At 39.3% G+C, this 26,522-nt stretch overlaps 1 protein-coding gene across 3 annotated transcripts in view; it reads left to right on the top strand.

Annotated features, from left to right (window-relative positions):
• RALGPS2 (Ral GEF with PH domain and SH3 binding motif 2) overlaps window positions 1-26,522 on the top strand; it is a gene marked incomplete at both ends in the record, with an annotated part of 115,269 nt that overhangs the window by 17,887 nt on the left and 70,860 nt on the right. For all 3 annotated transcript variants that reach the window (XM_080699620.1, XM_080699619.1, XM_080699618.1), the window contains 4 exons: window positions 5,732-5,815; window positions 9,527-9,616; window positions 12,687-12,779; window positions 20,484-20,610. In XM_080699620.1, coding sequence (XP_080555746.1) covers window positions 5,732-5,815; window positions 9,527-9,616; window positions 12,687-12,779; window positions 20,484-20,610 — 394 coding nt within the window. The remainder of the gene's footprint in view (window positions 1-5,731; window positions 5,816-9,526; window positions 9,617-12,686; window positions 12,780-20,483; window positions 20,611-26,522) is intronic.

The raw sequence follows: 26,522 nt of genomic DNA, 5'->3' as shown, positions 1-26,522 counted from the left end.
TGGCACAGGCAACAGAAGAGTATACAAACTCCCTAAAAAATAAAAAAAAAAAATAATGTATATCCACAGACAATGTAAACAGAATTAAAAGTTACTAATGGAATGGGATAAAATATTTCCAAATGCTATATCTGAAGGTATATTAATATTCCAACTGGAAATCCTAAAAATTAACAACAATAAAGGCAAACAATACCATTTAGAGATAGGTAAAAGACTAACATAAATAATGAATCTCCACGGATAACCAATCTTAGTTGTCTGTTGGATGGAAAATCTTGTTTCTCTGGTTCTGGTGTGTGTTACCTATTTCTTCTTTGTAGTTAATCTCTTTGAGTATTTTCTCTAGTACTGGTTTTGAAGACATAAATTCCTTCAGTTTCTGTTTGTCATGGAAGCTTATTTCTCCATCTAATTTGATAGAAAGTTTTGCTGGGTAGGAAATTTTTGGCTGGAAGTTGTTTTCTTTCAGAGTTTGGAATATGTTACTCCAAGCCCTTCTGGCTCTCATGACTTGGTTTGGGAAGTCTGGAGTGATTCTAATTGGTTTGCCTCTGAATGTCACTTGGCCCTTTGTTTTTGTTGCCTTTAAGATTCTCTGCTTGGCTTCCACATTGGTCATTTTGACAATTATGTGGCGTGGGGATCCTCTTCTCCGATCCTGTCTAAAGGGAGTTCTATAAGTTTCCTGGACCTGTGTATCAACCTCTTGCTCTATGTCTGGAAAATTTTCTGCTATTACTTCCTTGAAGAGCTTGTTGATCCCTTTGGTTTCACTTTCTTTTCCCTCCTCTGTTCCAATTATTCTTAGGTTAGCTCTCTTAAAATGGGCCCATATTTCTTCAATATCAGATTCCTGCTGTCGGATATTTTTTTCTAGATTAGAAACTATGTGTTCATTTTTGGTTTTTTTTTTTTTTTTTTTTTTTTTTTTTAGTGGTACTGGGGTTCCTGGAAGCCCTTCTACCTCCGGGCTACACTCCCAGACCTATTTTTACATTTTATATTTGGAAACAGGGTCTCCTAAGCCAGCGCGCACGGCTGGCTTCGAACCTGCGCGATCCTCCTGTCTCCGCCTCCCAAGCACGTTCATTTTTGGATTGCTCATCTTCTAAGAGCGAGATTCTGTTCTCCATGTGTTCTAATCGGTTGTTTGTGCTTTGAATTGAGGCCTTTACTTCATTAATTGCATCCTTTATCTCTTTTTGGCGCTCTCTGAGTTCTTTTCGAAGCACCTCTATTATTTCTACAGTTATTTTCCTGATTTGATCTTCTAGAAATCTCTGATTTTCTGTTTTATTGGGTTCTGATGTTGTGGGGTTGTGGGCATTCATTGCTCCAGTATTATTCCTCTTTCCCATGATTTCGGAAGTTTGTGCCTTCTCTTGGTTCTTCCCTTGGGTCACTATGACTTCACTTAAGGTGTTCTGGATCTCGAGTCAGTAGTATCTCAGACCCCACTACTTCTTTACTGGGTTGTATCACAGAGTCTCCAACCCAGGGAGTCGATAGAGGCTGCTTTAGACTTGAGGGGGGGTGCCGGGTTGCACGTTCTCCTATGGTGTGATATCTCTGCCACCGCCACTCCCCCACTGGGTCAAGTTCCAGGAAGTACAGTACTGGGATTTCTCCTCTGTGGCCCGCAATTTGACTCACTTGTCTTGAGTTCGCAGATGTAGCTGTACTGGACTCGGTGAATTCGCTGCTGCTGCCGCCAGTGGCAATATGGCGCCGCTGCCACGTCCTCGGCCGTGAGGCTGGCTTATTTCTTCTTGGTTTTGAGTTCCACTCTGAGTCCCTGTAGCGTGTGCTGAGCTCAGCCACTGGGAGCTTTAGATGCTCCCTGCGCTGAAAGATCCCGCCTGGCTGTTCCGCAGCGGCTCACCTCAGCTTGCTCTAGCCGTCCAGTGAATTCGCCGCTGCCGCTGGCAGTATGGCACTGCTGCCATGTCCTCGGGCGTGAGGCCAGTGTATCTCCTCTGTGTCTCTGAGCTCTGTTCTCAGTCCGCTTTCTCTCTGGAGCCTGGTGATTTTTTTGTTTCTCTGGTGATGGTGTTTTCTGGCTATGAAAGGCGCTGATTTTGTGGTAATGGAGATTGGTTGTTAGCGGGGCTCTTAAGCCCCTCTTTTCTTGGTCGCCATCTTCCCGGAAGTCACTTTATGAGGTTTAAAGAAAGAACCTGAGCCAGGCATCATGGCGCATACTTGTAAGTCCAGTACTTAGGAGGCTGAGACAGGAGGATCTCAGGTTCACAGTCAGCCTCAGCTACTTACTTAGGCCTGCAACTTAGACCCTGTTTCAAAATAAAGAATAAAAATAGAGCTGGGGTCCTTTCCAGGAACTGCGCCACGTGTGTTCTGTTCCAAGGCACTGGACTTGAATCTCTCCACATTTTCTGCCAGTCTCAGGCCTCCACCTCTGCCTTTAGTAACCTGCTATTGATGCTCAGGGCCACCCCTGGCCCTCAGCGCCCTGCCCTCTCCCTCTGTGTCTTCCCCACTCCCCAGACCGGAGCTGGGCCCAGGGTTATGCAGAGAAAAGCAGAGGCCAGGGGTTTGACGTGCGAAGGCGCTGGCTGCTTGGGTGCCCCTCTACAGTGATGGCTCGTGTTGTTGTGGGAAGCAGCCGGCCCCTGGGACGGGCATAGTGCTGTCACCCTCCCCACCTGCTCTTCCAACACCTCCGCTGCATCAGCAGGCTGGCTCGGGGTGAAAGGGTAGGCTTTCTTTAAAAGGGGGACTTCTATATTTATCCATAATAATAACCACCACATTCAGCACACTGCTGGCAAGAGTGTGAACGCCACTAGGGTTTTATTAGTTGAAAAACATTTTCCATTAAATTAATGATGTTGAAATGTTCTATAAATTGGATGGATTTTCCAAAAACTTGGCAGTGGTGCATGCCTGTAATCCCAGTACTTGGGAGGCTGAAACAGGAGGATCTCAGGTTTGAGGACAGCCTCAGCAGTGTAGCAAGACACTGTTTCAAAATTAAATAAAAAGGGGGGTGTGTGTGTCACTTGGAGGTAGAATGTCCCTGAGTTCAATCCCAGTACTACGGAAGGAAGGAAGGAGGGCATTAAAGTGGCTGGTAGGACACTTGCCTGCCACGAATGAGTCCCTGGGTTCAATTCCACAATGTGAAGGAAAAAATTGAGGAGAAAAGCATAAAAGACTTATTTTAGCATAAAAATGAAGGCATAACTTACCAGTACTTTATTTTAGGTTTTTTTGTGTATCATGACAGACACATAGTAATCTAAGTATTAGTGTTAACTATTACTTTTATTGCTTTATTAAGACAATCAGTAGATTAAGTCATGCAGGACAGACAGGTAGGTTGGCTACTTTAAAGGAATACTCAGGCCCACATGCACACACGCAGAGGATGGGCAGCTCTGCGCAGGTTTTCTGAGCACGGTGATCCTGTGGGTGGTTCACCGCTTCCGCCCACCCTCGTTTTCTCTGTATTTTATAGTAAACAAAATTCATTTTATTGTTTTGGAAAACATGACAAAAATATATAAAAATAAAGAAATGTACCTCGTTTTGGTGAAATTGATGCTCATTACTGATGATAGGGTAAATGCTAAATGGTTCATTATTTCAGGAGGGAAATTTGCCGAGTATCAAAGCCTTGAAAAGATTATATGCTCTTCTTTTTCTTTTCTTAGTTTACTTCCACTCCCTGACCTAACTCGAGAGTTTGTTGTTCCCCCATCCCCATATGGATTCTCACTCTGCCTGGTAATAGTTGCTATTTTATAGAATTACTAACCCAACTGGGACCTGGTCTCCTTTTGTAAGACTGAAGCCTGTGGACAGAAACTCTTCTTTAAAATCAAAGCAAACCAGTTCTAGGAAAATACACTTACCAAAATGGCTTTTAAAAACTACTGCACATGAACACATGTGCTTCTTTATCAGTGTATTTAGTAAAATACAGAGCTGGGTCTAGGAACCACCATAATTTGGAAGTAATAATGAATGAGTATGAATGGTTTTTAAGATAATCCTCACCACTAATGTGATATGAAAGCTCTGTGACTTTAATTGGCCAGGAGCACTGTAATGTGTAGCCTGCATTTTTATAAAGAGATGACTTATGGAGTAGTTAGTGTAAATTAAAAATTAGTTTTTGTATTGTACTGGGCATTGAGCCCAGGGGCATTCTACCTCCAAGGCACACATCAAGCCCTATTTTATTTTTACTTAGAAACAGGGTCTCTCTAGGTTGATGAGTCTCACTAGTTGCTGAGGCTGTCCTCAAACCTGTGATCCTCCTGTCTCAGCCTCACAAGTACTGCGATTCCAAGCATGTACCACCACACCTGGCTAAAAATTAATTTTTTTTAAACATCCCGGTTTTGAAAGCCTTTTTGTTGATCAGTGCTTTGGGGGATCAAGAACCACTTTATTTTTTAGAGGAATCTTCAAATCTCTGGGGTCAACTGTGAGGTCAGAGTGAGACATTAAAGAGCCAGTGGTGGGTGTTCTAGAGACCGAGGAGCGTGGCCCTGCTGGGCTCTTCACCTCCACCACCTCTGACCTCTCCTCTCAGGATTCAGAGCTCTTCCAAGAAGAATCCATCAGTATTCTGCCTATGCAATATAAGTTTACCTATGTTCATTTAGACAAGGAAGTTTGTTCTTATATTCTACTAATAAAATTTGCCTTTGTGATTTTGCTGAATGGTTATGAGAGAGAGAGAGAGAGAGAGAGAGAGAGAGAGAGAGAGTGTGTGTGTGTGTGTGTGTGTGTGTGTGTGTGTGTGTGTGTGTTTACTGGAATTGAATCCAAGGGCATTCTACCATGAGCTACACCTCAGCCCTTTTTTATTTTGAAAAAGGGTCTCACAGCTGGGCTTGGTGGTACATGCTTGTAAGTAATCCCAGTACTTTGGGAGGCTTAGACAGTAGGGTCACAGGTTTGAGACCAGCCTCAGCAAATAAATATAAAACAAAATAAATTTTGGCCAGGCATGATGGCGCACGCTTGTAATCCCCACGCTTGGAAGGCAAAGACAGGAGGATTGCACAGGTTCGAAGCCAGCCGTGCTGGCTTAAGAGACCCTGTTTCCAAATAAAAATTATAAAATAGGTCTGGGAGTGTAGCCCTGAGGTAGAAGGGTTTCCAGGAACCCCAGTACCACAAATAAATAAATAAATAAATAAATAAATAAATAAATAAATAAATAAAATTTTAAAATTGGGCTAGGGTGTGGCTTAGAGGTAGAACAACCCCAGGTTCAATCATCAGTACCACAAAAAGAAAGTAAAAGGATCTCACTAAGTTGCTGAGGTTGGCCTCAAACTTGCCATCTTCCTGTCTTGCTTCACAAGTATTGGGATTACAGACATGCGTTACTATGCCTGACTGATGGATATTAAATAGTACTTCTAGAGAAGAATACAAATTGTCTTTTTATTTGTTTTTTTTTTTTTTTTTTTTTTTTTTTTTGGTGGTGCTGGGGATGGAACCCTATTACCTCCGGACTACACTCCAAGACCTATTTTATATTTTATTTGGAAACAGGGTCTCTTAAGCCAGAGAGGCTGGCTTCAGATCTGCGCGATCCTCCTGTCTCCGCCTCCCAAGTGTGGGGATTACAAGCGTGCACCACCACACCTGTCTACAAATTGTCCTTAATGTTCTAAAATCCTTAATATGACAAGAAAACTAGACTATTTCTTTAATTTACATTTAATTTTTCACCTTTATTTTCCAGGAGCTTTCAAGTTGTGGATGGAATAAAAAAGAAAAATATAGTTCTGCCCCAAATGCAGTTGCCTTCACAAGAAGATTTAATCATGTGAGTTGTTTTTTAAAATCTTGATACTTAGCTTATGATATCCAGTTCTTCGATACATAATTTTTATGAGAAATAGTTTATCTGTTCACATCAGTTCTGGGACATTTTCAGCCAGTATCAGATACCACCTCTCTCTGCCATACTTGTTTTTTTCCTCTGTGCTTTGTTCCGAGCGTTGTTGAAAGTTGATTAACGTGCTTTCTCTTCCGCTTCCCTCTTTTCCATCTGTCTCTTATGTTCTGTTCTGAGTGGTTTCCTCAGGTCTGTATTGTAGTGATCTTTTTGTCAAATAATTTTCATACAGCATTTTATAGTTTCTGTGTTACTATCTAAAGTTCTTGGGGTACTATTTCTGTTCTATCTGCCGATCCTTACAAAGGTTTGTTTTTCTTCCGAGTTTTATAACTGGATTGGAAGCCTATGTTTGTGTAAGGTTGTCTGTGGGAATTTGCTGCTGTTTACATTGAGGATAAATTCCTTCTGGAGGAGGCTGCTTTCTTTTGCTGGTACACAGGGCTATCACAGACCTAGCACTGTTTTGTATGTTCAGTGTTTTGGTTGGAATATCTGTATTTCTCTGTAAGTGAGTACTAAATGTGTACTTGGAGGTCTGACTAGACGAGGGTTGAAGGAGTGTATTAGACAACACCAGTGTGCTTAGACAACAGATGGTCCAACTGTGAGATGGGCAAGGGGCATAAAGCACGTCTGCAAACTCTGTGCCTCTGCCTCTTCTCCCTGGTCCTGGTGGTGGTGGTCTAAGTGTCCTTGCCCAAATGCTTGGAATCAGACATGTTTGGATTTCAGATTGTTAGGATTTTGGAATGTTTTGGGGATGGGACCCAGGTTTTACCCCCAGCCCTATTTTTTATTCTTCATTTTGAAATAGGATCTCACTGATTTGCAAAGGGCCTCACTAAGAAGCTGAGGCTATCCGCAAACCGGGATCCTCCTGTCTCAGCCTCCCAAATGCTGGGATTACAAGCGTGCGACACCACGCCCAGCTCCCGATATTTTTTTTGAAACTGTTTCTCACTAAGTTGTAGAGGACGTCACTAAGTAGCTGAGGCTGGCCAAGAACCTGTGATCCTCCTGTCTCAGCCTCCCAAGTACTGGGCTTACAAGTGTGTGCCACCATGCGCAGCACTCTAGCCCTGTTTTATTTTGTATTTTGATATAGGTCTCACTGCATTGCTTGGACTGTCTTTGGACCTGCAGTCCTCCTGTCTCAGACTCCCAAGTACTGGGGTCACAGGTGTGTGCTACCATACCGGTCTCAGAAGTAGTGTTTTTAACTCTTTTATGTTTTATCTTCATGTCCTTTCTTCGATTTCCTGAATCCTATTTTTTTAGGAACACAGAACACGATACAGTGTCATGTAATATATTCATTTGCTTTATCCTTTGTGAAAAACAGCACTCTCAGAATAATAATACAGATTGAGTCTTCCTAATCTGAAAACCCAAACCTGAAATGCTCCAAAATCCAAAACTTTCTGAGTAACCGATGTGATACTAGAGGGGGACCTCATGTGATTATAAAGTTTGTATGAAACAGGTCAATTTCATGTTGAAACCTAGTCATTTTTGTTGTCAGAAGCTTGCTCTCAAGTAGATTACTTCGGAAGGACTTGTTGGAATAATAATTCCTGAGTTGTTAACATGTTGATAAATAATGCTTGTGCTCTTTATAGGTGAAAGTTTTACTGAATTAAAAATTTCTTAATTTTCTTTCCTTGATTATTTTTGGTGTTACTCCATTTGTTTTTCCAGCAGAGTATTGCTTTAGAAAAGTCCAACCATACTTAAATTTATTTTCTTTAAAAGTCATTTTCTCTAGTTGATCACAGTAGTGTTTAAAAGTCTAGTAATTTCATGAAGCTGTGTCGTGGTGTTGGTTATCGTGGGCCAGTACTTTGGCTGTGGTTGGCTTTAACAGGGACCGTCATTGGGGACGCCTAGACTGAGCCTGTCTAGCGTGGTGATCTTGGGTGGTTGGATTTCTTAAGTCATAGCTCAGGACTCCCAGAGAAAATGTTCCAGAAATCATAGCAGGTGATGCATGGTCTCTTATGACATCGCTCTTGACAAATGTTTATGCAGATGTAAAATTATATATTATGCAAAGCATTGTAATGTCATTTGTAAAGTTTATGTAAAATATATGCTTTGTTTTTGTTTGGGTACTGAAGATTGAACCCCAGAGGCATTCTACCTCTTAAACCCTCAACCCGATTTTATTTTTTATTTATTTTGGAAACCGTCTCACTAAGTTGTTAAGGCTGGGTTCAAACCTGCAATCCTCCTGTCTCGGCCTCCTAAGTACTAGGATTACAAACATGTGCCACCATGCCCAGCTTGTACATGTTGATAGTTGTTTATAAATGAAAATTGCAAGAAAAATCTGAAATATTTCTCATTTTAAAAAGTGAAGACCTATATAGGCTATGGCACTATCTTCTACACTAATGTTTCATTCATTCTTTATTTTTTTTTTGGGGGGGGTGGTCATACTGGGATGGAATCTAGGGGCTTTCTACCGCTAGGCTACGCTCTGAGACCTATTTTTTACATTTTATTTGGAAACAGGGTGTCACTGAGTTGCTGAGAGTCTCACTAAGTAGCTGAGGCTGGCTTCGAACCTGTGCAGTCCTCCTGTCCCAGCCTCCCATGACCTGGGGTTACAAGCATGCCCGGCCTCTACACTGAGGTTTCTAACCACATCTTGTTTTTAGATTTGTTTAAGTACAAACCAACTTATAGTGCTTTGATTTTATTTTCATAGTACATGAATTATAGTGTATTACATACATGTTACATCATAAGCAAACTGTTTTCACCAGAATATTTAATAATGTTACACATTTAGTCTGCTTTCTGATGAATGATTTTAATGTTTTTTAAGAATCAAAAAGATGAGTTTCATTGAATTGGAAAACAAAATTTCTGAAATGTAATCTTAATTTGAGAATGATAAATTGAAAATACATATGTGTGTGTTTTCCATAATATAGTATTGTATTTTAGTCAAAATATAACTACTTGGGATTCTTCAGCCTTAAAATCCAGCTCAGTGTAAACACATGGCAGTGGAGGATCACACAGTTACAGAGAAGCATGCAGAAATAGTATCTCTTACAACTTCTGATTTTAGAACTTGCCTGTTTCTGCCAAAATGTTTCAAAATACAGCCAAAAAGAATCCCATTAGTATTTTTGTAATGTTCATGTCGCATCCTCTGAATGTGTTACAGTCTTAGAAAGCTTTCCCTAAAAAAATTTTATTTTACCTTTTTCAAATTAATGATGTAGGCCAGGCCTGGTGGCGCACACTTGTAATCCCCGCGCTTGGGAGGCGGAGACAGGAGGATCACGCAGGTTCGAAGCCAGCCGCGCTGGCTTAAGAGACCCTGTTTCAAAAATATAAAATAGGTCTGGGAGTATAGCCTGGAGGTAGAAGGGTTCCATCCCCAGTACCACACACACAAAAATAATAATAATGGTGTTTTTATGTGTATACACACATACATATCTGTATTTATCTTTATATGGAATAAGCAATATTTGAAAATTAATTATGTCATGGTGATAGGTCAAGGAAGAGAAAGCATTGTTTTTTAATTAATTATGGGAAATTCATCAAGTAAGTTTTTATTAATTTGATCCTAGCAAGTAAAGAATCTATCCAACTGTTTTTAATTTTTATTTTCAGGTAAGCTTTTGGGTTGTAAGAGAGATTCTTCATGCTCAAACATTAAAAATTAGAGCAGAAGTTTTGAGCCACTATATTAAAACTGCTAAGGTAAGAAAAACTTGACTTTTTAATTCAACTGTTTAGATTTTTCTTTTCCAGTACTAGGGATGGAACCCAGGGGCATTATACCTTCAAGCTACATCCGAGCCCTATTTTTGTTATTTATTTGTTTGTTTCTTTATTTTGCTGTACTAGGGATGGAACCTGGAGTCATTCTACCTCGGAGCTACACCCCCAGCCCTTTTTTTTTTTTTTTTTTTGGTCTTTATTTTGTAACAGGATCTCACTGAGTTGCAACGGTTAGCTGCTAAGTAGCTAAGGCTGTCCACAAACCACAGCCCTCTTGTCTCAGCCTCCCAAATGCAGGGATTACAAGCATGTGCCACCACGCCCAGATTATGATAAATGCTTATCTCACCTGTGAATCAAAGATGTAGAATTGTGAGGATACTATATTATTGTAAGGCATGCCTCTCCCCAAATTTTCCTTGAGTATGTATAAACAGTTGTATTCTAACACTTTCTGTAGCACTAGATGGCAGATCTCTAGCGTTCTACAAATATATTTTGCAGAAATGTCATAAAATTTTAAAAAATATTTTTGTAGTAAGTTAAATATCGGATTTAGCTAATACAAATTAATGCCTTTTCTTGTAAATCCTGAATTTTCATCATAATTCTTTAGTTATATAGTCCACTCAAAATCACCTAATTTGCCCATCAAACAAACCATTTCTCATCAAGTAATTACTCAATTCCTATTCGGACTCTTAGACTTTGAGTTATATTTGATAGCCTTTATCTCATGCCCTAATATCATGGGGTTTTTTTTCCCTCATAATTGTCTCTTAAATCCTATTTGTACTTCCTGCCTTCTATATTTAATTTGTTAACAACTAGCAGAGCCGGGCGTGGTGGCACATGCTTGTAAGTAATCCCAGCATTTAGGAGGCTGAGAAAGAAGGATCGCGGTTCGCAGATAGCCTCAGCTACTTAGTGAGGCCCTCCGCAACTTAGTGAAGACCCTGTTTCAAAATAAAGAATAAAAAATAGTACGGGGAGTGTAGGATGGAGGTCGAATGCCCCTGGGTTCCATCCTCAGACCCGAAAAAAATAAAAATAATAAAAATTAAAATAAATTTTAAAAAACAGCCGGGCGTGGTGGCACACGCTTGCAATCCCTGTGCTTGGGAGGCGGAGACAGGAGGATCGTGCAGGTTCGAAGCCAGCCGCACTGGTTTAAGAGACCCTGTTTCCAAATAAAAATATAAAAAATAGGTCTGGGACTGTAGCCCAGAGGTAGAAGGGTTTCCAGGAACCCCAGTACCACCAAAAAAAAAACCAACTAGCAGGTCTGTTCTGTCACTTTTTTTAGTAGACTGTCAGCGGGTGTTCTCCAAGAGACAATGAACAGCACTTTGTGTAAGCATGTATAAAGAGATTCTAATGTAAAAAAATACTGAAGAGATTTGAGGGATTGGCTTGGGGCGGTGGGCTGCTGCCTGCCAGTAAATTGGAAGCTCAAGCAGAGGTTGAGGCAGCCGTCTTGAGGACTTTTTCTTCTTTATATCGTTTTTATTTTGCATTATAGATTCTAACGTGGTGCCTCATCCAGAGCGCATGGTCAGCATACATTTTCTGAGTGAATAGTTTCCCAACTAGGTTATGTATTCTTTCTATGTGAAGGTTTATTTTCTATTTAGTATTTATTATTTTGTTTTTGTTTTCTTTGTGTTTTTAATTACTGCCCCCCCCTCAGCATTTTTTAGACTTGGTCGCAGGGTTAAAGCAGTTCTAAAGTGTTTGAAAGGACCTTTGGAATTGTATTAAGAAGTATGATAAAATACTAACCAGGGCCAGGCATGGTGGCACATGCTTGTATTTCCAATACTGGGAAGGCTGAGACAGGAGGATCAGCTAGCCTCAGCTACTTAGGGAAGCCCTCTGCAACTTAGTGAGACCCTGTTTGAAAATAATAAAAGAAAAACAGAGCTGGGGGTGTAGCTAAGAGGTAAAATGTCTCTGGATTCATTCCCCAGTAAAAAAATACACACACACACACACACACTCTCACACACACACACACACACACACACACACACACACACACACACACACACACGGAAATTAGCCTTAAATGTCAAATAGATTTCTTGGCAAATTGATAGAACCAGGTGTTGGGAAAGCTTTATATGGACTGTAAAGGAATGCCCCAGCATGAAGGAGACACTGAGGGTCTGGGTTCCAGGCAGAGAAGGCAGCAGAAAGTGGGAGGACCGTGGAAGGCAGGTTGAAGCCCAGCCCTGGAGAAACGGGAATATTGGGCATTGAACCGTGTGAGGCCTGGGTGGGCCTCTCTTGGAACCTGGAACATAAAGGACAGTATAAGATAGTATGTACTAGAATCAGCGTATGTGATCATACCAGGTAAACTTGATACCAAGCTCATAACTTTTTTTTTAAGTATATTACCCAGTTTAGGGGAGATTTATTCCCAAAGCTTCAGGTTAGTGCCAAGGTAGAAGGTGGAAGTAACTTTGTGAGCTAAAAGCAACTTACTATAAACATAGTGGATACTCTAAATACAAATTTTAACAATGCAGCCAGGCATGGTGGTGCAGGCCTGTAATTCCAGTACTTGGGAGGTTGAGACAGGGGGATTGCAGGTGAGAAGCCAGCCTCAGCAAATTAGTGAGGCTTTAGCAACTTAGTGAGACACTGTACATGATGTACATTCAGAAACATATCAAAGTCAGTCACTAAGCCAAGCATGAGGAAGAGGAAGAGGGGAGGGAACTGGGGAAGGGCTAAATGAGTGATGTGTGCATGCATGCCTCCACCACCTTGTACCCCGTTAAGATGTACGACTATAGTGCACCAATAAAAACAATTTTTAAAAAGTTAAGTATATTAAGGGCTAGGGGTGTCATCTAGAGGTAGAAGGCCCCTGGATATTCAACCCCTAGTCCCCCCCACACACAAATTTTCTTTCAGTAATGGAGCTAATAAATCCTGGAACACTATCAGTCATCTAAACTGTACTAGTTAATTTATAGTTTTCTTTTACTCATTTCAAGGGGTTTTGTTATCCATTCTCTCCTTTTTCTTAAATCTTCAGAAGCTGTATGAGCTGAATAACCTTCATGCACTTATGGCAGTGGTTTCTGGTTTACAGAGTGCCCCAATATTCAGGTTGACTAAAACATGGGCGGTAAGTCATCTTTCTTAGTTAATGAAAAGTTAGTTTTCCTATGAAAAGTAAAGTTATATTAGTTTCTTTTATTGTTCTTGGTAAGATTAATATTATGATAATAGGTAAGAATTTTTAAATTACTTTGTTTTGAAGCCTACACATTTCTTTCCTTAAGTGTTTCACCAGGTTTGTTAAGTAATTTGTGGATAAATTACAGTTTGGTGCTTGGTTTTTGTTCTTTAGAGAATCATTTTTGTAACCTTTTTAAGCATCTTTGAAAAACATTGTTTTACATTTTCCTGATGGGAAAGAATGAATGCATAAAAATGCATTTAATCAAATGTAAAGGTTATGATTTTGGTGGGAAAAACCCAAATCTTAAATTTCAAAAAAAATGTTTTGATTTTACTGGGCTTGATGGAACACACTCGTAATCTCAGTACTTGGGAGGCTGAGACAGGAGGATCACAGGTTCGCAGCCAGCCTCAGCTACTTACTGAATGAAGCCCTCCACACCTTAGACCCTGTTTCAAAATAAAGAATAAAAATTAATGCTGGGAATGTAGTTCAGAGGTAGAATGTGCCTGGGTTCAATCCCCAGTAACAAAAAAAAAGTATTGATTTCAACTTCCATTACTTTTTACTCAGAAATCTTAGAGATGTTTTTCTTTAATAATGGGAAATGTGATGGAAAATATTGAATTCTGTGATATTGTTGTACATTCTGATATTGTGCCAGTCATATTTGGTTCTGTCCATTGACAGAACCAGATATTCATTAGGGCATGAATTTTGATGTCTACAAATGTGTGTATGTTCATCTTTGAGTGACATAATCCTGTACCCTATCTTTCCAGGTAGTTTTAATTTAGAATTTATACAAGTCAAATTTTAGATTGAATTAAATTTGTTTTTATTTATTTGCGTTAATGTTAAAGAGCAGTGACTTAGGTTAGTCTATTATATTTTTTACAAAGGATTTATTTTAAAGTCATTTATTTATTTATTTACTTACTTACTTACCCAGGTTCTTTAAAATAAATGACTTTTTAAAAATTTTATCATGCCGGGCATGGTGGCGCACACTTGTAATCCCCGCGCTTGGGAAGCAGAGACAGGAGAATCGCACAGGTTCAAAGCCAGCCTCAGCTACTTAATGAGGCTCTCAGCAACTTAGTGAGACCTTGTTTCCAAATAAAAGTATAAAATAGGTCTGGGAATATAGCCTGGAGGTAGAAAAGCCCCTTGTTTCCACCCCCAGTACCCTCAAAAAACATTTATCACTAAAATATGACTTTGTTTTTAATTAGCTAAGTGCTGCTTTCTATTTTCTCTGCATCTGAAGAAACAGATGATTCTTATGAAAACCAGGGTAGATATCTATACTAGAGAAACAGTTTGGAAGAGCTTGTGATCCTCTTTATAGAATACCTGGGTGAAAAGCTTTCCTGCTTTAAAATGTTCTTTTATAATTATGGCCTTTATTCTCTTACACTTTGAATTTCAGAGGGAAATGGAAATTATAAATAAACGTCTATGCATTTCACCTTTTTAATTTTAGGGAAAGTATTGTGATCTGGTTGATACTTATTGTTCATATATTTACATGGGAAAGAATATTTTGTTACAGCTTCAATAATCTGAAATAATGTTTGTGTTTGTATAGAATTTTTAAATATTTAATATTGCATGAGCCACTGATTGCTTACATATAGCAATGAATGATATAAAGTCCATTCTTACAGTTTACATTCTATTGGAGAAAGATAAACTGAAAATAAATAAATGATATATCATAGTGATAAGTCCTCTGAAGAAAAGTAGTATAAATCAGATTGAAAGGAGAGGAGAGCAATGCTCTTTTATATAATGTGAAAAGAGAATCTATTATAAGTGACAGGTGGATGATGTGTTAGTCACCTTTCCATCACTGTAACAAAATGCCTGAGGTAATCACAGGACTAAAGGTTTATTTGGCTCACAGTTTTCAGGAGTTTCAGTCCACCCTGTCACTGGCCTGTGGAGAGGCGGTCTATCACTGGTGCAGCCCATCGTCAAGCACGCTGCTCCTCTCAAGATGGCCCAGGAGCAAAGAGAGAGAAGGGGGCTGGGGCCCCAACATTCCCTTTCCGGACACACCCCCAGTGACCCGCCTTCCTTCCATGTAACACCAAAGGCTGGGGACCAAGGCTTCGACACATGGGCCTTTGAGACACAATCAAGATCCAGTATACAGTCGGTTGAGTCCTACAGGAATTAGGGGAACCATTTCTGTGGATAACTGGGGGTAGAGAATTCCAAGTAGAGAATCCATAGCAAGTTGAAAGGCCAAGATAAGTTCAAAGAAGAGTAGGGTGATCATTGTCCACAAAGTGCAGTAAGCCTGGGAATGTGCTTGGCAGGAGATGAGTTCAGCGTGACGGCACTGACTGAGATAGCAGAGATGCTGTTCCCTCCTAGGCAGAAAGATGTAGGAGAGGAGCATGCAGGGGGCTCGTACGGCTTTACACACACTGTGTTTGAGTTGGCTGGCACACATCCATGTGAGCTATCAAGTCAGAGTTAGGTGCACAGCAGTTTAAGGGAGTGCTGGGGCTGAGAGGCCGCAGGAGGGGTGTGGAGCTGGGTGGGGTTGCCTGGGGGAGAGCACAGGGACAGAGCCCCAGGACAGGACACCCTCCACAGCCTAGATCCTGAGAAAACCGGAAGGAGAGGTGCTCCACAGCCAGGCAAAGCAATGTTGACCACCTTTGCCAAATGCTCCTAATAAGCTGAATAAAGTGAGAGCTTGGAGCTGAACATCGAGTCTGAATTACTGAGGGTCAGCGATCTTGGCAGGATTGGCTTCAGGGCGGTGAGTAGGAAGTTGATTGGACTTGAGGGAACGGTGGTGAAGAAGTGGGACAGCTCGGAGGAATTTTTCTATAAAGGGGTGGTGTGGAGCGCTGTAGAGAAACCTGGCGGTAGCTGGAGAAAAATAAGACCAATGATTTGTGGCATGGTGGCATTTAAGAGGTGGGACCCAGGACAGTATGTTTCATGCTGGTGAAAATGATCTAGTAGAATGGGGATGCTAAGAAAGATAGCTGGCACTCTAATGACAGTCTTGATTAGGTGAAAATAAGTGTGCTAAATGAGTGATGTGTACATGTGTGCCTCTACTGTCTTGTACTCCATTAAGATGTATGACCACAATGCACCAATGAAAAAGCTAAAAAGCACAAGCCAGGCATGGTGGCGCACGCTGTAATCCAGCATTTAGCAGGCTGAGACATGAGGATCGTGATTCACGGACAGCCTCAGCTACTTAGTAAGGCCCTTTGCAACTCAGACCCTGTTTCAAAAATAAAGAATAAAAAATAGGGCTGAGGGTATAGCTCAGAGATAGAATGCCCCTGGGTTCCATCCCCAGGACCGAAAAACACACACACACACACACACACACACACACACACACACACACACACAATATGAAACACCACCCCATGCTCGGTAGAGTAGCTCTTACCAAAGACATGCAGTAACAGATGTTGGTGAGGATGTGGTGGTAATGGAAGCTGACGCAGCCATTAGGGAAAACAGTATGGAGGTGCCTCGAAAAATTAAAAATCTACTATATCATCCAAAAGTTCTGCTTCTGTGTATATATCTGAAGGGATTGAAATCGGTGTGTCACCAGAGACATCTGCACTTCTCACATTCATCGCAGCGTTTTTCATTTTAGCCAAGATACAAAACCAACTCAAGAGCCGGCGTGGTGGGCACGCTTGTAATCCCCGCATTCGGGAGGCTGAGACCGGAGGATCGCGGTTCACGGACAGCTCAGCCACTTAGTGAGGCCCTGTTTCAAAATAAATAATAAAAAAATTGGGCAGGGGTTGTAGCTCGGAGGTCAAATGCCTCTGGGTTCCATCCCCAGACACACACACACACACAAAAAAAAAAACCTAAAAAACAACTTAAGTGACAACAGATAAAATAACAATATGGTAACTGTAGTTAGTAATTTTTATTGTATTGAGTTAGTATATTTGATGTGCAATTTTTACCTTATCATAGATATTTAACATTACATACAGTTTTAGAGCATATACCTTGGAACTTTTGTTTGCCCTTTGTAAAAACCAAATATTCTGCTTTAGAGTATGATGAATTCCTAACATAAGTTTGCTAAGAAAATAGATCTTAAGTGTTCTTACTGTGTATAAATAAAAGGCTAACTACATGAGGGAATGAGTATGTTAATTAGTTTGATAATCATTTATATATACATATATCTCTGATTGCTAAAGATTTTGAACATTTTTTCATGTATTATTGGACATTTGTATTTCTTCTTTTGTGAAGTATTTATTCACTTACCCATTTTTTGATTTGGGTTATTTGGTTTTTGGCAGTGAGTTTCCTGCATTCTTTGTATATTCTAGATCTTAGTCAATGAAGGCAGAGACGTAACTGAGGGAGGTGGGTGAGGGAGGAAGACTGGGATAAGGACACACATTGATGGAGATGGGTGAGGGAGGAAGACTGGGATAAGGAGACACATTGATGGAGGTGGTGAGGGAGGAAGACTGGGATAAGGAGACACACTGGTGGTCGATGCGCACTTAGAAGCTCATCACAGCCAGTGCTGTGCTGAGCGTGGGAAGGTAGGGTGGAGCCTGGGGAGGGCACAGAGTGCTGTGTGCATGGGTGTCTTATCACCCCGAACCACACGCACTGACAAAAAATAAAATTACAAAATCAGAAAACGATTTGAAGGAAATAAAAAGACTTGATAGTGATACCAAGTTTCTGAGCTATCACTAGGGAAATATCTATATTAACATCTAATTTTTAGTTTTTACATTTTACTCATACTGGGGCTAGATTGTATTTTTATTTTCAAACTTTTCTCAATTGTATTAAGTTAGTATATTTGATGTGCAATTTTTACCTTATCATAGATATTTAACATTACATACAGTTTTAGAGCAAATACCTTGGAACTTTTGTTTGCCCTTTGTAAAAACCAAATATTCTGCTTTATAGTATGACAAATTCCTAACATATTCTTTTGAATTCTGGAGTGTGCCATTTTGTGGTAAACACAGTTGATCTTTGAGATAATATTTCTATTCACTTTTCTGTACTTATTTTTCTATAAACTTAACTTGGATTATAAAAAGGAAAATGTAGGCAATTTCTTTACCCCGGTTTCTGATCAGATTAATTTTTTAAATTAAAATAATTTTTTCTCCCACGTCTGGCCTAATGCTGGTTGCTCCTAGCAAAGGTTTCTGTGCTTCAACTTTGCTGAGGTGGCTTCTCTACCCTAACTCTTAGGCATTAGATCATTACCTAGGAATAGATGTTTCTCAGGCTTCATTATGAACAATGATATTTTCCCACTCTTCAAACTCTTTTAAATCAAAATCCAGAATCAGTCTCTTTCCTTATGGAGTTTATCCTTACAGATCCTGTCTTAAATAAGCAATTTGTCCAAAAGTACACAGGTAGTCAATAATAAAGATGGCACTAAAACCCAGCTTAATGCTCAGAGAAAGAGCACTGGTTTTGGAAGTATAAAACTTGTGTTTATATCAGTTTCTTTAAAACATTTTCATTGGCGCATTATACTTGTACATTATACTTGTACGTTATACTTGTACGTTATACTTGCACGTTATACTTGCACATTATACTTGCACATTATACTTGCACATTATACTTGCACATTATACTTGCACTCGTAGGTTTGGAGTGCTCAACTCATGTGTCCACGCAGCATTATTTGGTCTCTTCTCCCACGTCTCCTCTTTCTCTCCCTAGATGAGGTTTTTATACCTAATTCTTTCTCAACATAATCCTACCACAGCTCACATTGAATCCTTTTAATCTGGTCACTCATGTTAAGAAAATTACCACAGTTTTGTTTCAGATGTGGTGAGATTAGGTAAGAGTTCCCAGTGATTTGTTTCTCCTGATACTTTACCAAAGTTTTTGAATGATTGACTTAGGAAAATGAAGGCAGGTTAATTGTCACGTCTCCAGCATTGCCATTCCCGGTGTGCATCTCTGAGCGCTTTCTTACATGGAAGAGAAAGTGATGGTAGCAAACAGGTTTGCGCCTAATCTGGGGAAGGCTGAAAGAGGGTGTTGAAGTGGACCCAGAGGAGGATTGTACAGGACGTTTTAGACCGTGGAGTGTCTGTCTAAAACATTAAAGCAAAGGACTCTCTGAAGTCATTTTAGAGAAAGCAGAAAGCTTTTCATTTTCCTGGTAGAGATCATCTGAGGTGAATTTCCACCTTTGAGCCTATTAAAAGAAATAGGCCCCAACTATATTATTTGTAAGACTAGAAAGATTAAGTAGATTATGTGTCAGAGTACTCTGTATCCAGAAGCAGACTTTGAGACCCTGAAAATCAAGATGTGAGTCAATGACTGAGAGCATTAATATACTTTGCTACTTGCTAACCCTGTGATAGTCTTTGAAACTCAGTCTCATCATCTGTGATACTCAGAACTCTTCTGTTAACCTTACAGGAAAATTGTATGAGAATTGTATACATGCAAGTGTTTTGCTTGCTGTAAAATAACACTTTTTTTTTTTTTTTTTGGCGGTACTGGGGATGGAACCCAGGGGAATTCAACCTCTGAGCTGCACCCCTAGCCCTATTTTTTATTCTTTATTTTTTTTAAACAGAGTCTCTAAGTTGCGGGGGGCCTCCTAAATAGCTGAGGCTGTTCGTGAACCACGATCCTCCGGTCTCAGCCTCCCGGATGCTGGGATTACAAGGGTGCGCCACCACCACCCAGCTAACACCAATATTTTGACATGAAATAAAGCAAACTCTTATTACATAGCAATGAAATAGCAACTTCATGTGGTGTGGTGTTTCCACCCCCAACCCTATTTTTTTTATTTTAATTTCAAAACAAGGTCTCACTAGGTTGATGAAAGTCTCACTACTTGCTGATGCTGTCCTCAAACCTGTGATCCTCTTGTCTCAGCCTCCCAAGTACTGGGATTACAAACATGCACCATCACATCTAGCTCACAAGTTCGTGTGTTTACAGGAAAAAAAAATTCTCCACAGTGTTTGAAATGATTAAAAAATATATTTCCTGAACCTTTTAGTTAACAGCATGTGGGTGACTGACCTCTTACTCCTTTAGGGTTATCTTCATTAATCTCAAGCAGCATTCAATACAGATTTATTCCTCAAGCCTCTTAGAACTTTTAGTTACGCTATATGCAAGGCACTGATCCAAGACAAAAATGTGTTGAGAAATCCGAAAGGAAGGGAACTGCAGGTTTTATCGCTATTATTTAGGACTACCTACATCATTAGATTTGTCAAAGAAAATTGTTACTTATGTCATGATCTTATCTTTGAGGAGGTAGTCAAGTGACATATTTGGGCATTTGAGGTAAATGTGAATATATGATTTTAAATTAGAAAAATTATCAAAAATTCCTTAAAATAGTAAAGATGAGAAATAATGTGCTATTAACTTACAACTTAGTAATATAATTTATGTATATACAAAGGATGTTTTGCATATAATTTTGGTTGTACTAATAGACATGTCTGATTATGTTTTAATTACATACTACCAAAATATAGTTAAGGATCATATAACTTTGAAATTAAGATTTGAATTTTTAGCAATTCTTTAGATCTTTGCCACAATAAAATGGGACTTGTAATATAGGCTTTTCTGTTTGCTCTTTAGTTATTAAGTCGAAAAGACAAAACTACCTTTGAAAAATTAGAATATGTAATGAGTAAAGAAGATAACTACAAAAGGCTCAGAGACTATATAAGCAGCTTAAAGATGACGCCGTGCATCCCCTACCTGGGTGAGTCACATCCGCTGTGTCCGTGATTTCCTGTTGTTGCTCTTCTTTAACCGGTAACTTATATTAGATTCAAGGCATTTTTAAAAATATATGTATCTTAAAATACTGTACAATTGCTAAACTGAAAAAAGTTGACTAAAGGAAGTTATTACTTGTAATGTACTTTCATATTAAATTAGCCTTTTGCCCTTAAGATTTTGTATAATGTTTTCTTAGAAATGGTACAAATGGTTAAATAATATGTTTTAGCTACTTTAGTAATAATGCTTTTAAAGTGTTATTTGCTTTATGATGTTTCATTTTAAACATCTTTTAATGAAGTTTAATACATTAGCTAATAATATTGATCAAAGTTTATATACTTGGCAGATATTTCAGTGTGAATTATGAAGGATAGTCTCAGTGTATATTGGTATTATTGTTTCCTGGAAAAATGAGTTGTTTAAGTATCAAAATTTAGCTTAGTACTCTTAGGATTCTGTATTTTATATATCATATGACTTAGAATTTATCTCTTTACTGTATTACTTAGTGTTTATAAATTCCAAGAACTATTTAGCCAATGATATTATAATATTGCTTCTAACAAAATACAAATAATGTTTTATTAGGTATTTTAATGAATAGAAATCCCAAATAAACTGTTCTTTTAAATGTAATATATGGAAACTACTATAGATGGTATACACATAGCACACATTAAAGGAAGTCAGTTTGATCCTGTGTAGAGAGCAATCAAATGCTAAGCATTGCTTTCCTTCTAATAGCCGTGCTCCCCTTCTCTACTTTGTCTTTGATGTTACTGGACATATGGATGTTAAGAAAGCTATTTCTGCTAATTACTGGAAAGTCCATTGTTTAAGAGCCCCACAGTGTGACCTTTAAAGTCTTTGCTAGTGACTGCATGACAAAGTAGGAACAAAACCAGGATAGGCAGTCATCCAGCTGCTGCACGGCACTCGCCTTAACTGAACTGTTGACCTTGTGGACATCCTAGTCCAGTGGGAATGGGGCGTGCTTTACATGCCTGCTGAAGGCAGAATACATGTAAACACAGGTAATAACTGCTACACAGTTATATTCTACTTTTTAACCATAGCATTGGATGTGCTCATACTTGAAAATGAAATTTGGAAAGATAGAAGATCTTATACCTGCATAATCCACAGAACACAGGCTTTGTAGCTTAAAGAACAGTAGACTGCGAACCGGTAGTCCTTAGTTCCGTGTGCCTTGTATAGTACTTAGCTCTTAAGTCACTGAATTGTCTTTCTTGAGCCTTGTTCCCTTTATCTAGAAACAGTATGCAGAGGGTCAGAGTCGGAGTCTTCATAAGGCTGGCTGGGGCCATATTGATGCTGTTTTTTTTCTTTTTTGTGATACTGGGGATTGAACCCAGGACTGTTTTACCACTGAGCAAAACAGGGTCTCACTAAATTACCCTGCACTGGCTTGAACCTGAAATCCTCCTATCTCAGCCCCCCCAAGTATATTGATGCCTTTTAATACACTTATTTCACCAAAAGGTAAATTCCCTGGCCAAAGGCTGTGAAGACCTAGTGGATGATAAATCTGCAACTTAACAATCTTGATTTGGCATGCTTCAATTACACCTATCAGATGCGTACTAAAATTTACTGATCCTGTGATTGCATTTTGTTTTCCTCATTGAATCTGTTTTTCTCACAGTAAATTTCATGATTTTATATCTTCTAAAAATTAAGATTGTTTAGTGATCTCATTATCTTTTCCCTGTTCCTTCAAACCTGATCCCCATCTTATCGCCTAGCTTAGCCTACCAGTGATCACAGCAGAGCAGCAGCATCCGATGCTACAAAAGTGAGCACTTGATGAATACTTGTTGGTTCAACCAATTAGTTAAATGATTCTAGCCGGGCGTGGTGTTGCACACTTCTAATCCCAGCATTCAGGAGGCAGAGACCAGAGGATCGTGGTTCGAGGACAGCCTCAGCTACTTAGTAAGGCCCCTTGCAGCTCAGTAAGACCCTGTTTCAAAAATAAAGAATAAAAAATTAGTGCTGGGGGTGTCGCTCAGAGATCGAATGCCCCTGGGTTCCCCAGTACCACACACACACACACACACACACACACACACACACACACACGATTCCTTTCTGGCTCTTCCCATTGTTTGAGCAATTTTAATTTCTGTTTAAATACAATAAGTATATTTGTGTAACTTACTTATATGCATCAACTCTTTACCTATCCCAGTGTTCTTGGGGTACTTGAGCTGGCAGCCAGCTTTTGCTCAGCACTGTGTTTGGTGCTAGATGTATAACAGGGAATGAAATGGGTTTGTCTCTGCCTTTATGCATCTTTACTACAAATGTAGAGTTGACTGCATTCCTGCATTTTCTTCCTCCTCTTGAATACACAAAGAATGAATACTTCTTGTGGTCCTTCTCTGGTGTACATATATAAGATGCATGTGTCTGGGGGTTTCCCCAAACTAACCAGAAGGGGAAAACTGGTGAAGAACCTCCTGAAGATGATGAAATAAGGGACATACACATTAGTACTTGCATAGCTTTTTAAATATACTTTTATTAGCGCATGGTAGTTATGCATCATAGTGACAGTCAATGTGATTTTTAAAAAAGCACAAACAGCCGGGCGTGGGGGCGCACGCTTGTAATCCCCGCGCTTGGGAGGCAGAGACAGGTTCAAAGCCAACTGCGCTGGCTTAAGAGACCCTGTTTCCAAATAAAAAGTATGAAATAGGTCTGGGATTGTGGCCTGGAGGTATAAGGGCTTCCAGGAACCCCAGTACCACCAAAAAAAAAAAAAAATGCACAAAACACTTACATTGTATTTCTCTCCAGACCCCACCGCAGGTAACGAGATTGGTCGTGATACCTTCATATATGGACACAGCATTATTTGAACTGTTTTCTTCATATTAATCTCCTTTTTCTCCTCCCTCCCCCAGTCCCCTTCTGCTCTTCTACTACTCTTTCTCCTCATTTTTCTGGAGTCCCTTTGTCTCCTATTTTTTTCCTCTACCATCCACATATAAAAAATCCTGACTCTTGACTTTCCGGGTGGCCAGTGTAGCATTCTGTAGGTCTGTCCAGTTTTCTGCAAATGACATAATTTTATTCTAGTGTTATTTTTTTAAGTTCTTTATATTTTCTGGATATTAGTCCTCTATCAGAGGAGTAGCTGGCAAAAAAATGTCTCCAGTTCTGTAGGTTCTTTCTTCAGACTCTTGTTTCCTTTGTTGCACAAAATTCACTGCTATTTCATTTATTGATTCTCATTTTATTTCCTGAGTTTGGGGGTCTTATTGAAGAAGTCTCTATCAGTGCCTATATGCTGGACAGTTGGCCCACTGTTTTGTTCTAGTAACTGCAGAGTATCTGGTCTGATTTCTAGGTCTTTGATCTATCTTTAGTTGATCTTATGCAGGGTGAGAGATTGGGATCTAATTTCATTCTTGTATATATGGATATTCAGTTTTCCCAGAACTATTTCTTGAAAGAGCTATCTTTTCTTCAGCATACATTATTGGCTCCTTTCTCAAAAATCACTTTGCTATCCACTATCTCCATAATTTTACCTATTGGTAGTCTTCATAGTTCATCCCTGTGCTGTCCTGTGATAGATTACGAGATGATTGTGGGACATACGGTAGACTTGAGAGGTGAAGCATTTGTCAGGTAAGTAGCTATGACTCCGTTTACTTAGCTTCCAGCATGGAAATCATCTTTCCATGTAGTGACAGTTTATTCATTCTATCAAAGTATAATTGCATTTCTAAAGAAAATAGGAAAGAAAACTCTTAAAAATTTTTGGTTGCTTATTTACATTACAGACAGCACTTTTTTTTTCTTCCTGATCTTCAGTACCAAAGTGTGTTGAAGAATGTAGATTTAATGCTTGTTTCTTTCCTGATAATATTTACTTTTTCATAATTTATTCTAATTTAAAGTTAGGTTCTTTTAAATTTTTAATTTGCCTTGGTTTCAGAATCCTTTCCCATTCATAAAAAATAATCCCAGTACAGTGCCAAAAACCTATAACCATTTATAGATACTGTAATTTTGATGGACAGAACTTATTCTGCAGCATTTGAAAGATAAAACTCCTTATGCAATTTGGTGGTTTCTTTTAACCTTCTTAAGTTATACAGAATTTACATAAAACTACCCTTTATTTATTATGTGTATGGAGATTCTTAGGGAAAGAATTTATCAACCAGAAGAAGCTATAGTGCAAAGAGAAAAAATAGAGAAAGAAATGATTAATCATCTGTTTCTTAACATGAGAGAGGTGTTCTAAACTGATACTGTTTTCTCTGCTGAAAGTAGTAATCAAAACCAGCCATTCTTTGTGAAACTTAAAAAACAGGGCGGGGTTTATAAAACTCCTCTTTCCTCCCTGTCAGTGTGTATTGAATTGAGTATAATTCGGTGTGTATTGAATTGAAGGAATAGATGTTTTCCTGGCTCTTCACTCTCCATCCCTTGAAAATTGGTCTCTCCTTGTTGGTTTGCATTCAAAGTAAAAATTTAGTCAGCTTGGACACTGTAGTGAAACATTCTTTAGAACAAGGATGAAATTTGTCTAAAGAGGAAGAGTTTGGCAAATCTCAAGGAAAAAATGTTTTATGTGAGAATTATTGCTTTAAATCTGAAAGTCATTAACCGTACTCATTTGTTCTTGTCATTGGAGAGCAATCTTAAAGGGGTTTGTTGAAAAATTTAGCATGGAATGTTTTGCTGTCCTGCTCACAGAGAAAATGAACATCATATAAAAACCATTTTAGTTGTATGAAACAAAGTAAAGTATATTTTTAAATTTCCTTTCTGTTTCATTTACACACTAAGAAGATACTATCTCTTCACCAGATTAGTTAGGATGCTTTCTGAGAAAGGGGCATGTTTTTTAAGTTATGGAAATAAGTAAATTGTCTTAGTACTATATATTGCTTTCTATTAAGTAGAAACAGAATGGTAGAGAAGTTTTTGTAAACCCAGCCTTCTGTAGGGTGCTGGTGCACACTTATGATGTGTAGGTGTAACAGCCTCCTCGCTCATACACTCTCCTATTTAAAGTGTCAGGAAGGCTTTCCTTACAACCCTCTCCCCCAACCCCTACTCTCTGGAAAACACCATTTTATTTCTATAATCTATCTCATTAATTAGTCTCAACCCCAACAAAGCCCTGTTTGTCTTAGTTCAAAGCTTTATCCTTACGGAATAATAAGCATTTAATAAACATTTCTTCAACTAATAAACAGTCCCTTGTTTGAGCACCTTTGTTTAACTTTGTTAAATACTATGAATGTATTTGTGGGACATAGTTATATGACTCAACTCTTAACTCACTCTGAGTTTCTCTGGGTGTTTACCTAGCAAGCAGCTTTTGCTTAGCACGGTGTTTGAGGCTAATTATAGCAGGGAATAAAACGGACTTTGTGTGTGTGTGGCACTGGAGATTGAACCCAGGAGCATTCTACCTCTTGCCTACAATGCCCCCCTCTTTTTTTTTGTTGTTTTGAAACAGGGTTTCACTTGGTTTGCTCAGTCTTCTACATTGCTGAGGCTGATCCTGAACCAGAGATCCACCTGTCTTAGCTTTTAAGCCAAGTACTGGGATCACACACGTGCCACTGCGCCTGGCATGCCATGGACTTTGTTCCTGCCTTTCTGGAGTTTACCATCAGAGTGTATTGCGCTAAGTTTGATGCGCCCAAGGACATTCTACCTCCAAGCTTTATCCCCAGCACTGTTTTATTTTTATTTTGAAACAGGGTCTCATTGGATTAATGAGAGTCTCACTACTTGCTGAGGCTGTCCTCGAACTTGTGATCCTCTTGTCTCAGCTTCCCAAGTACTGGGATTACAGGCGTGGGCCACCACGCCTGGCTTAACATGGCTTTATAC

The sequence above is a fragment of the Muscardinus avellanarius genome (genome assembly GCF_963383645.1).
Source record: "Muscardinus avellanarius genome assembly, chromosome: 7".
NCBI lineage: Eukaryota > Metazoa > Chordata > Mammalia > Rodentia > Gliridae > Muscardinus > Muscardinus avellanarius.
The sequence above is the reverse complement of the archived record's forward strand: the minus strand, read 5'-3'. Positions and strand labels throughout refer to the sequence as shown.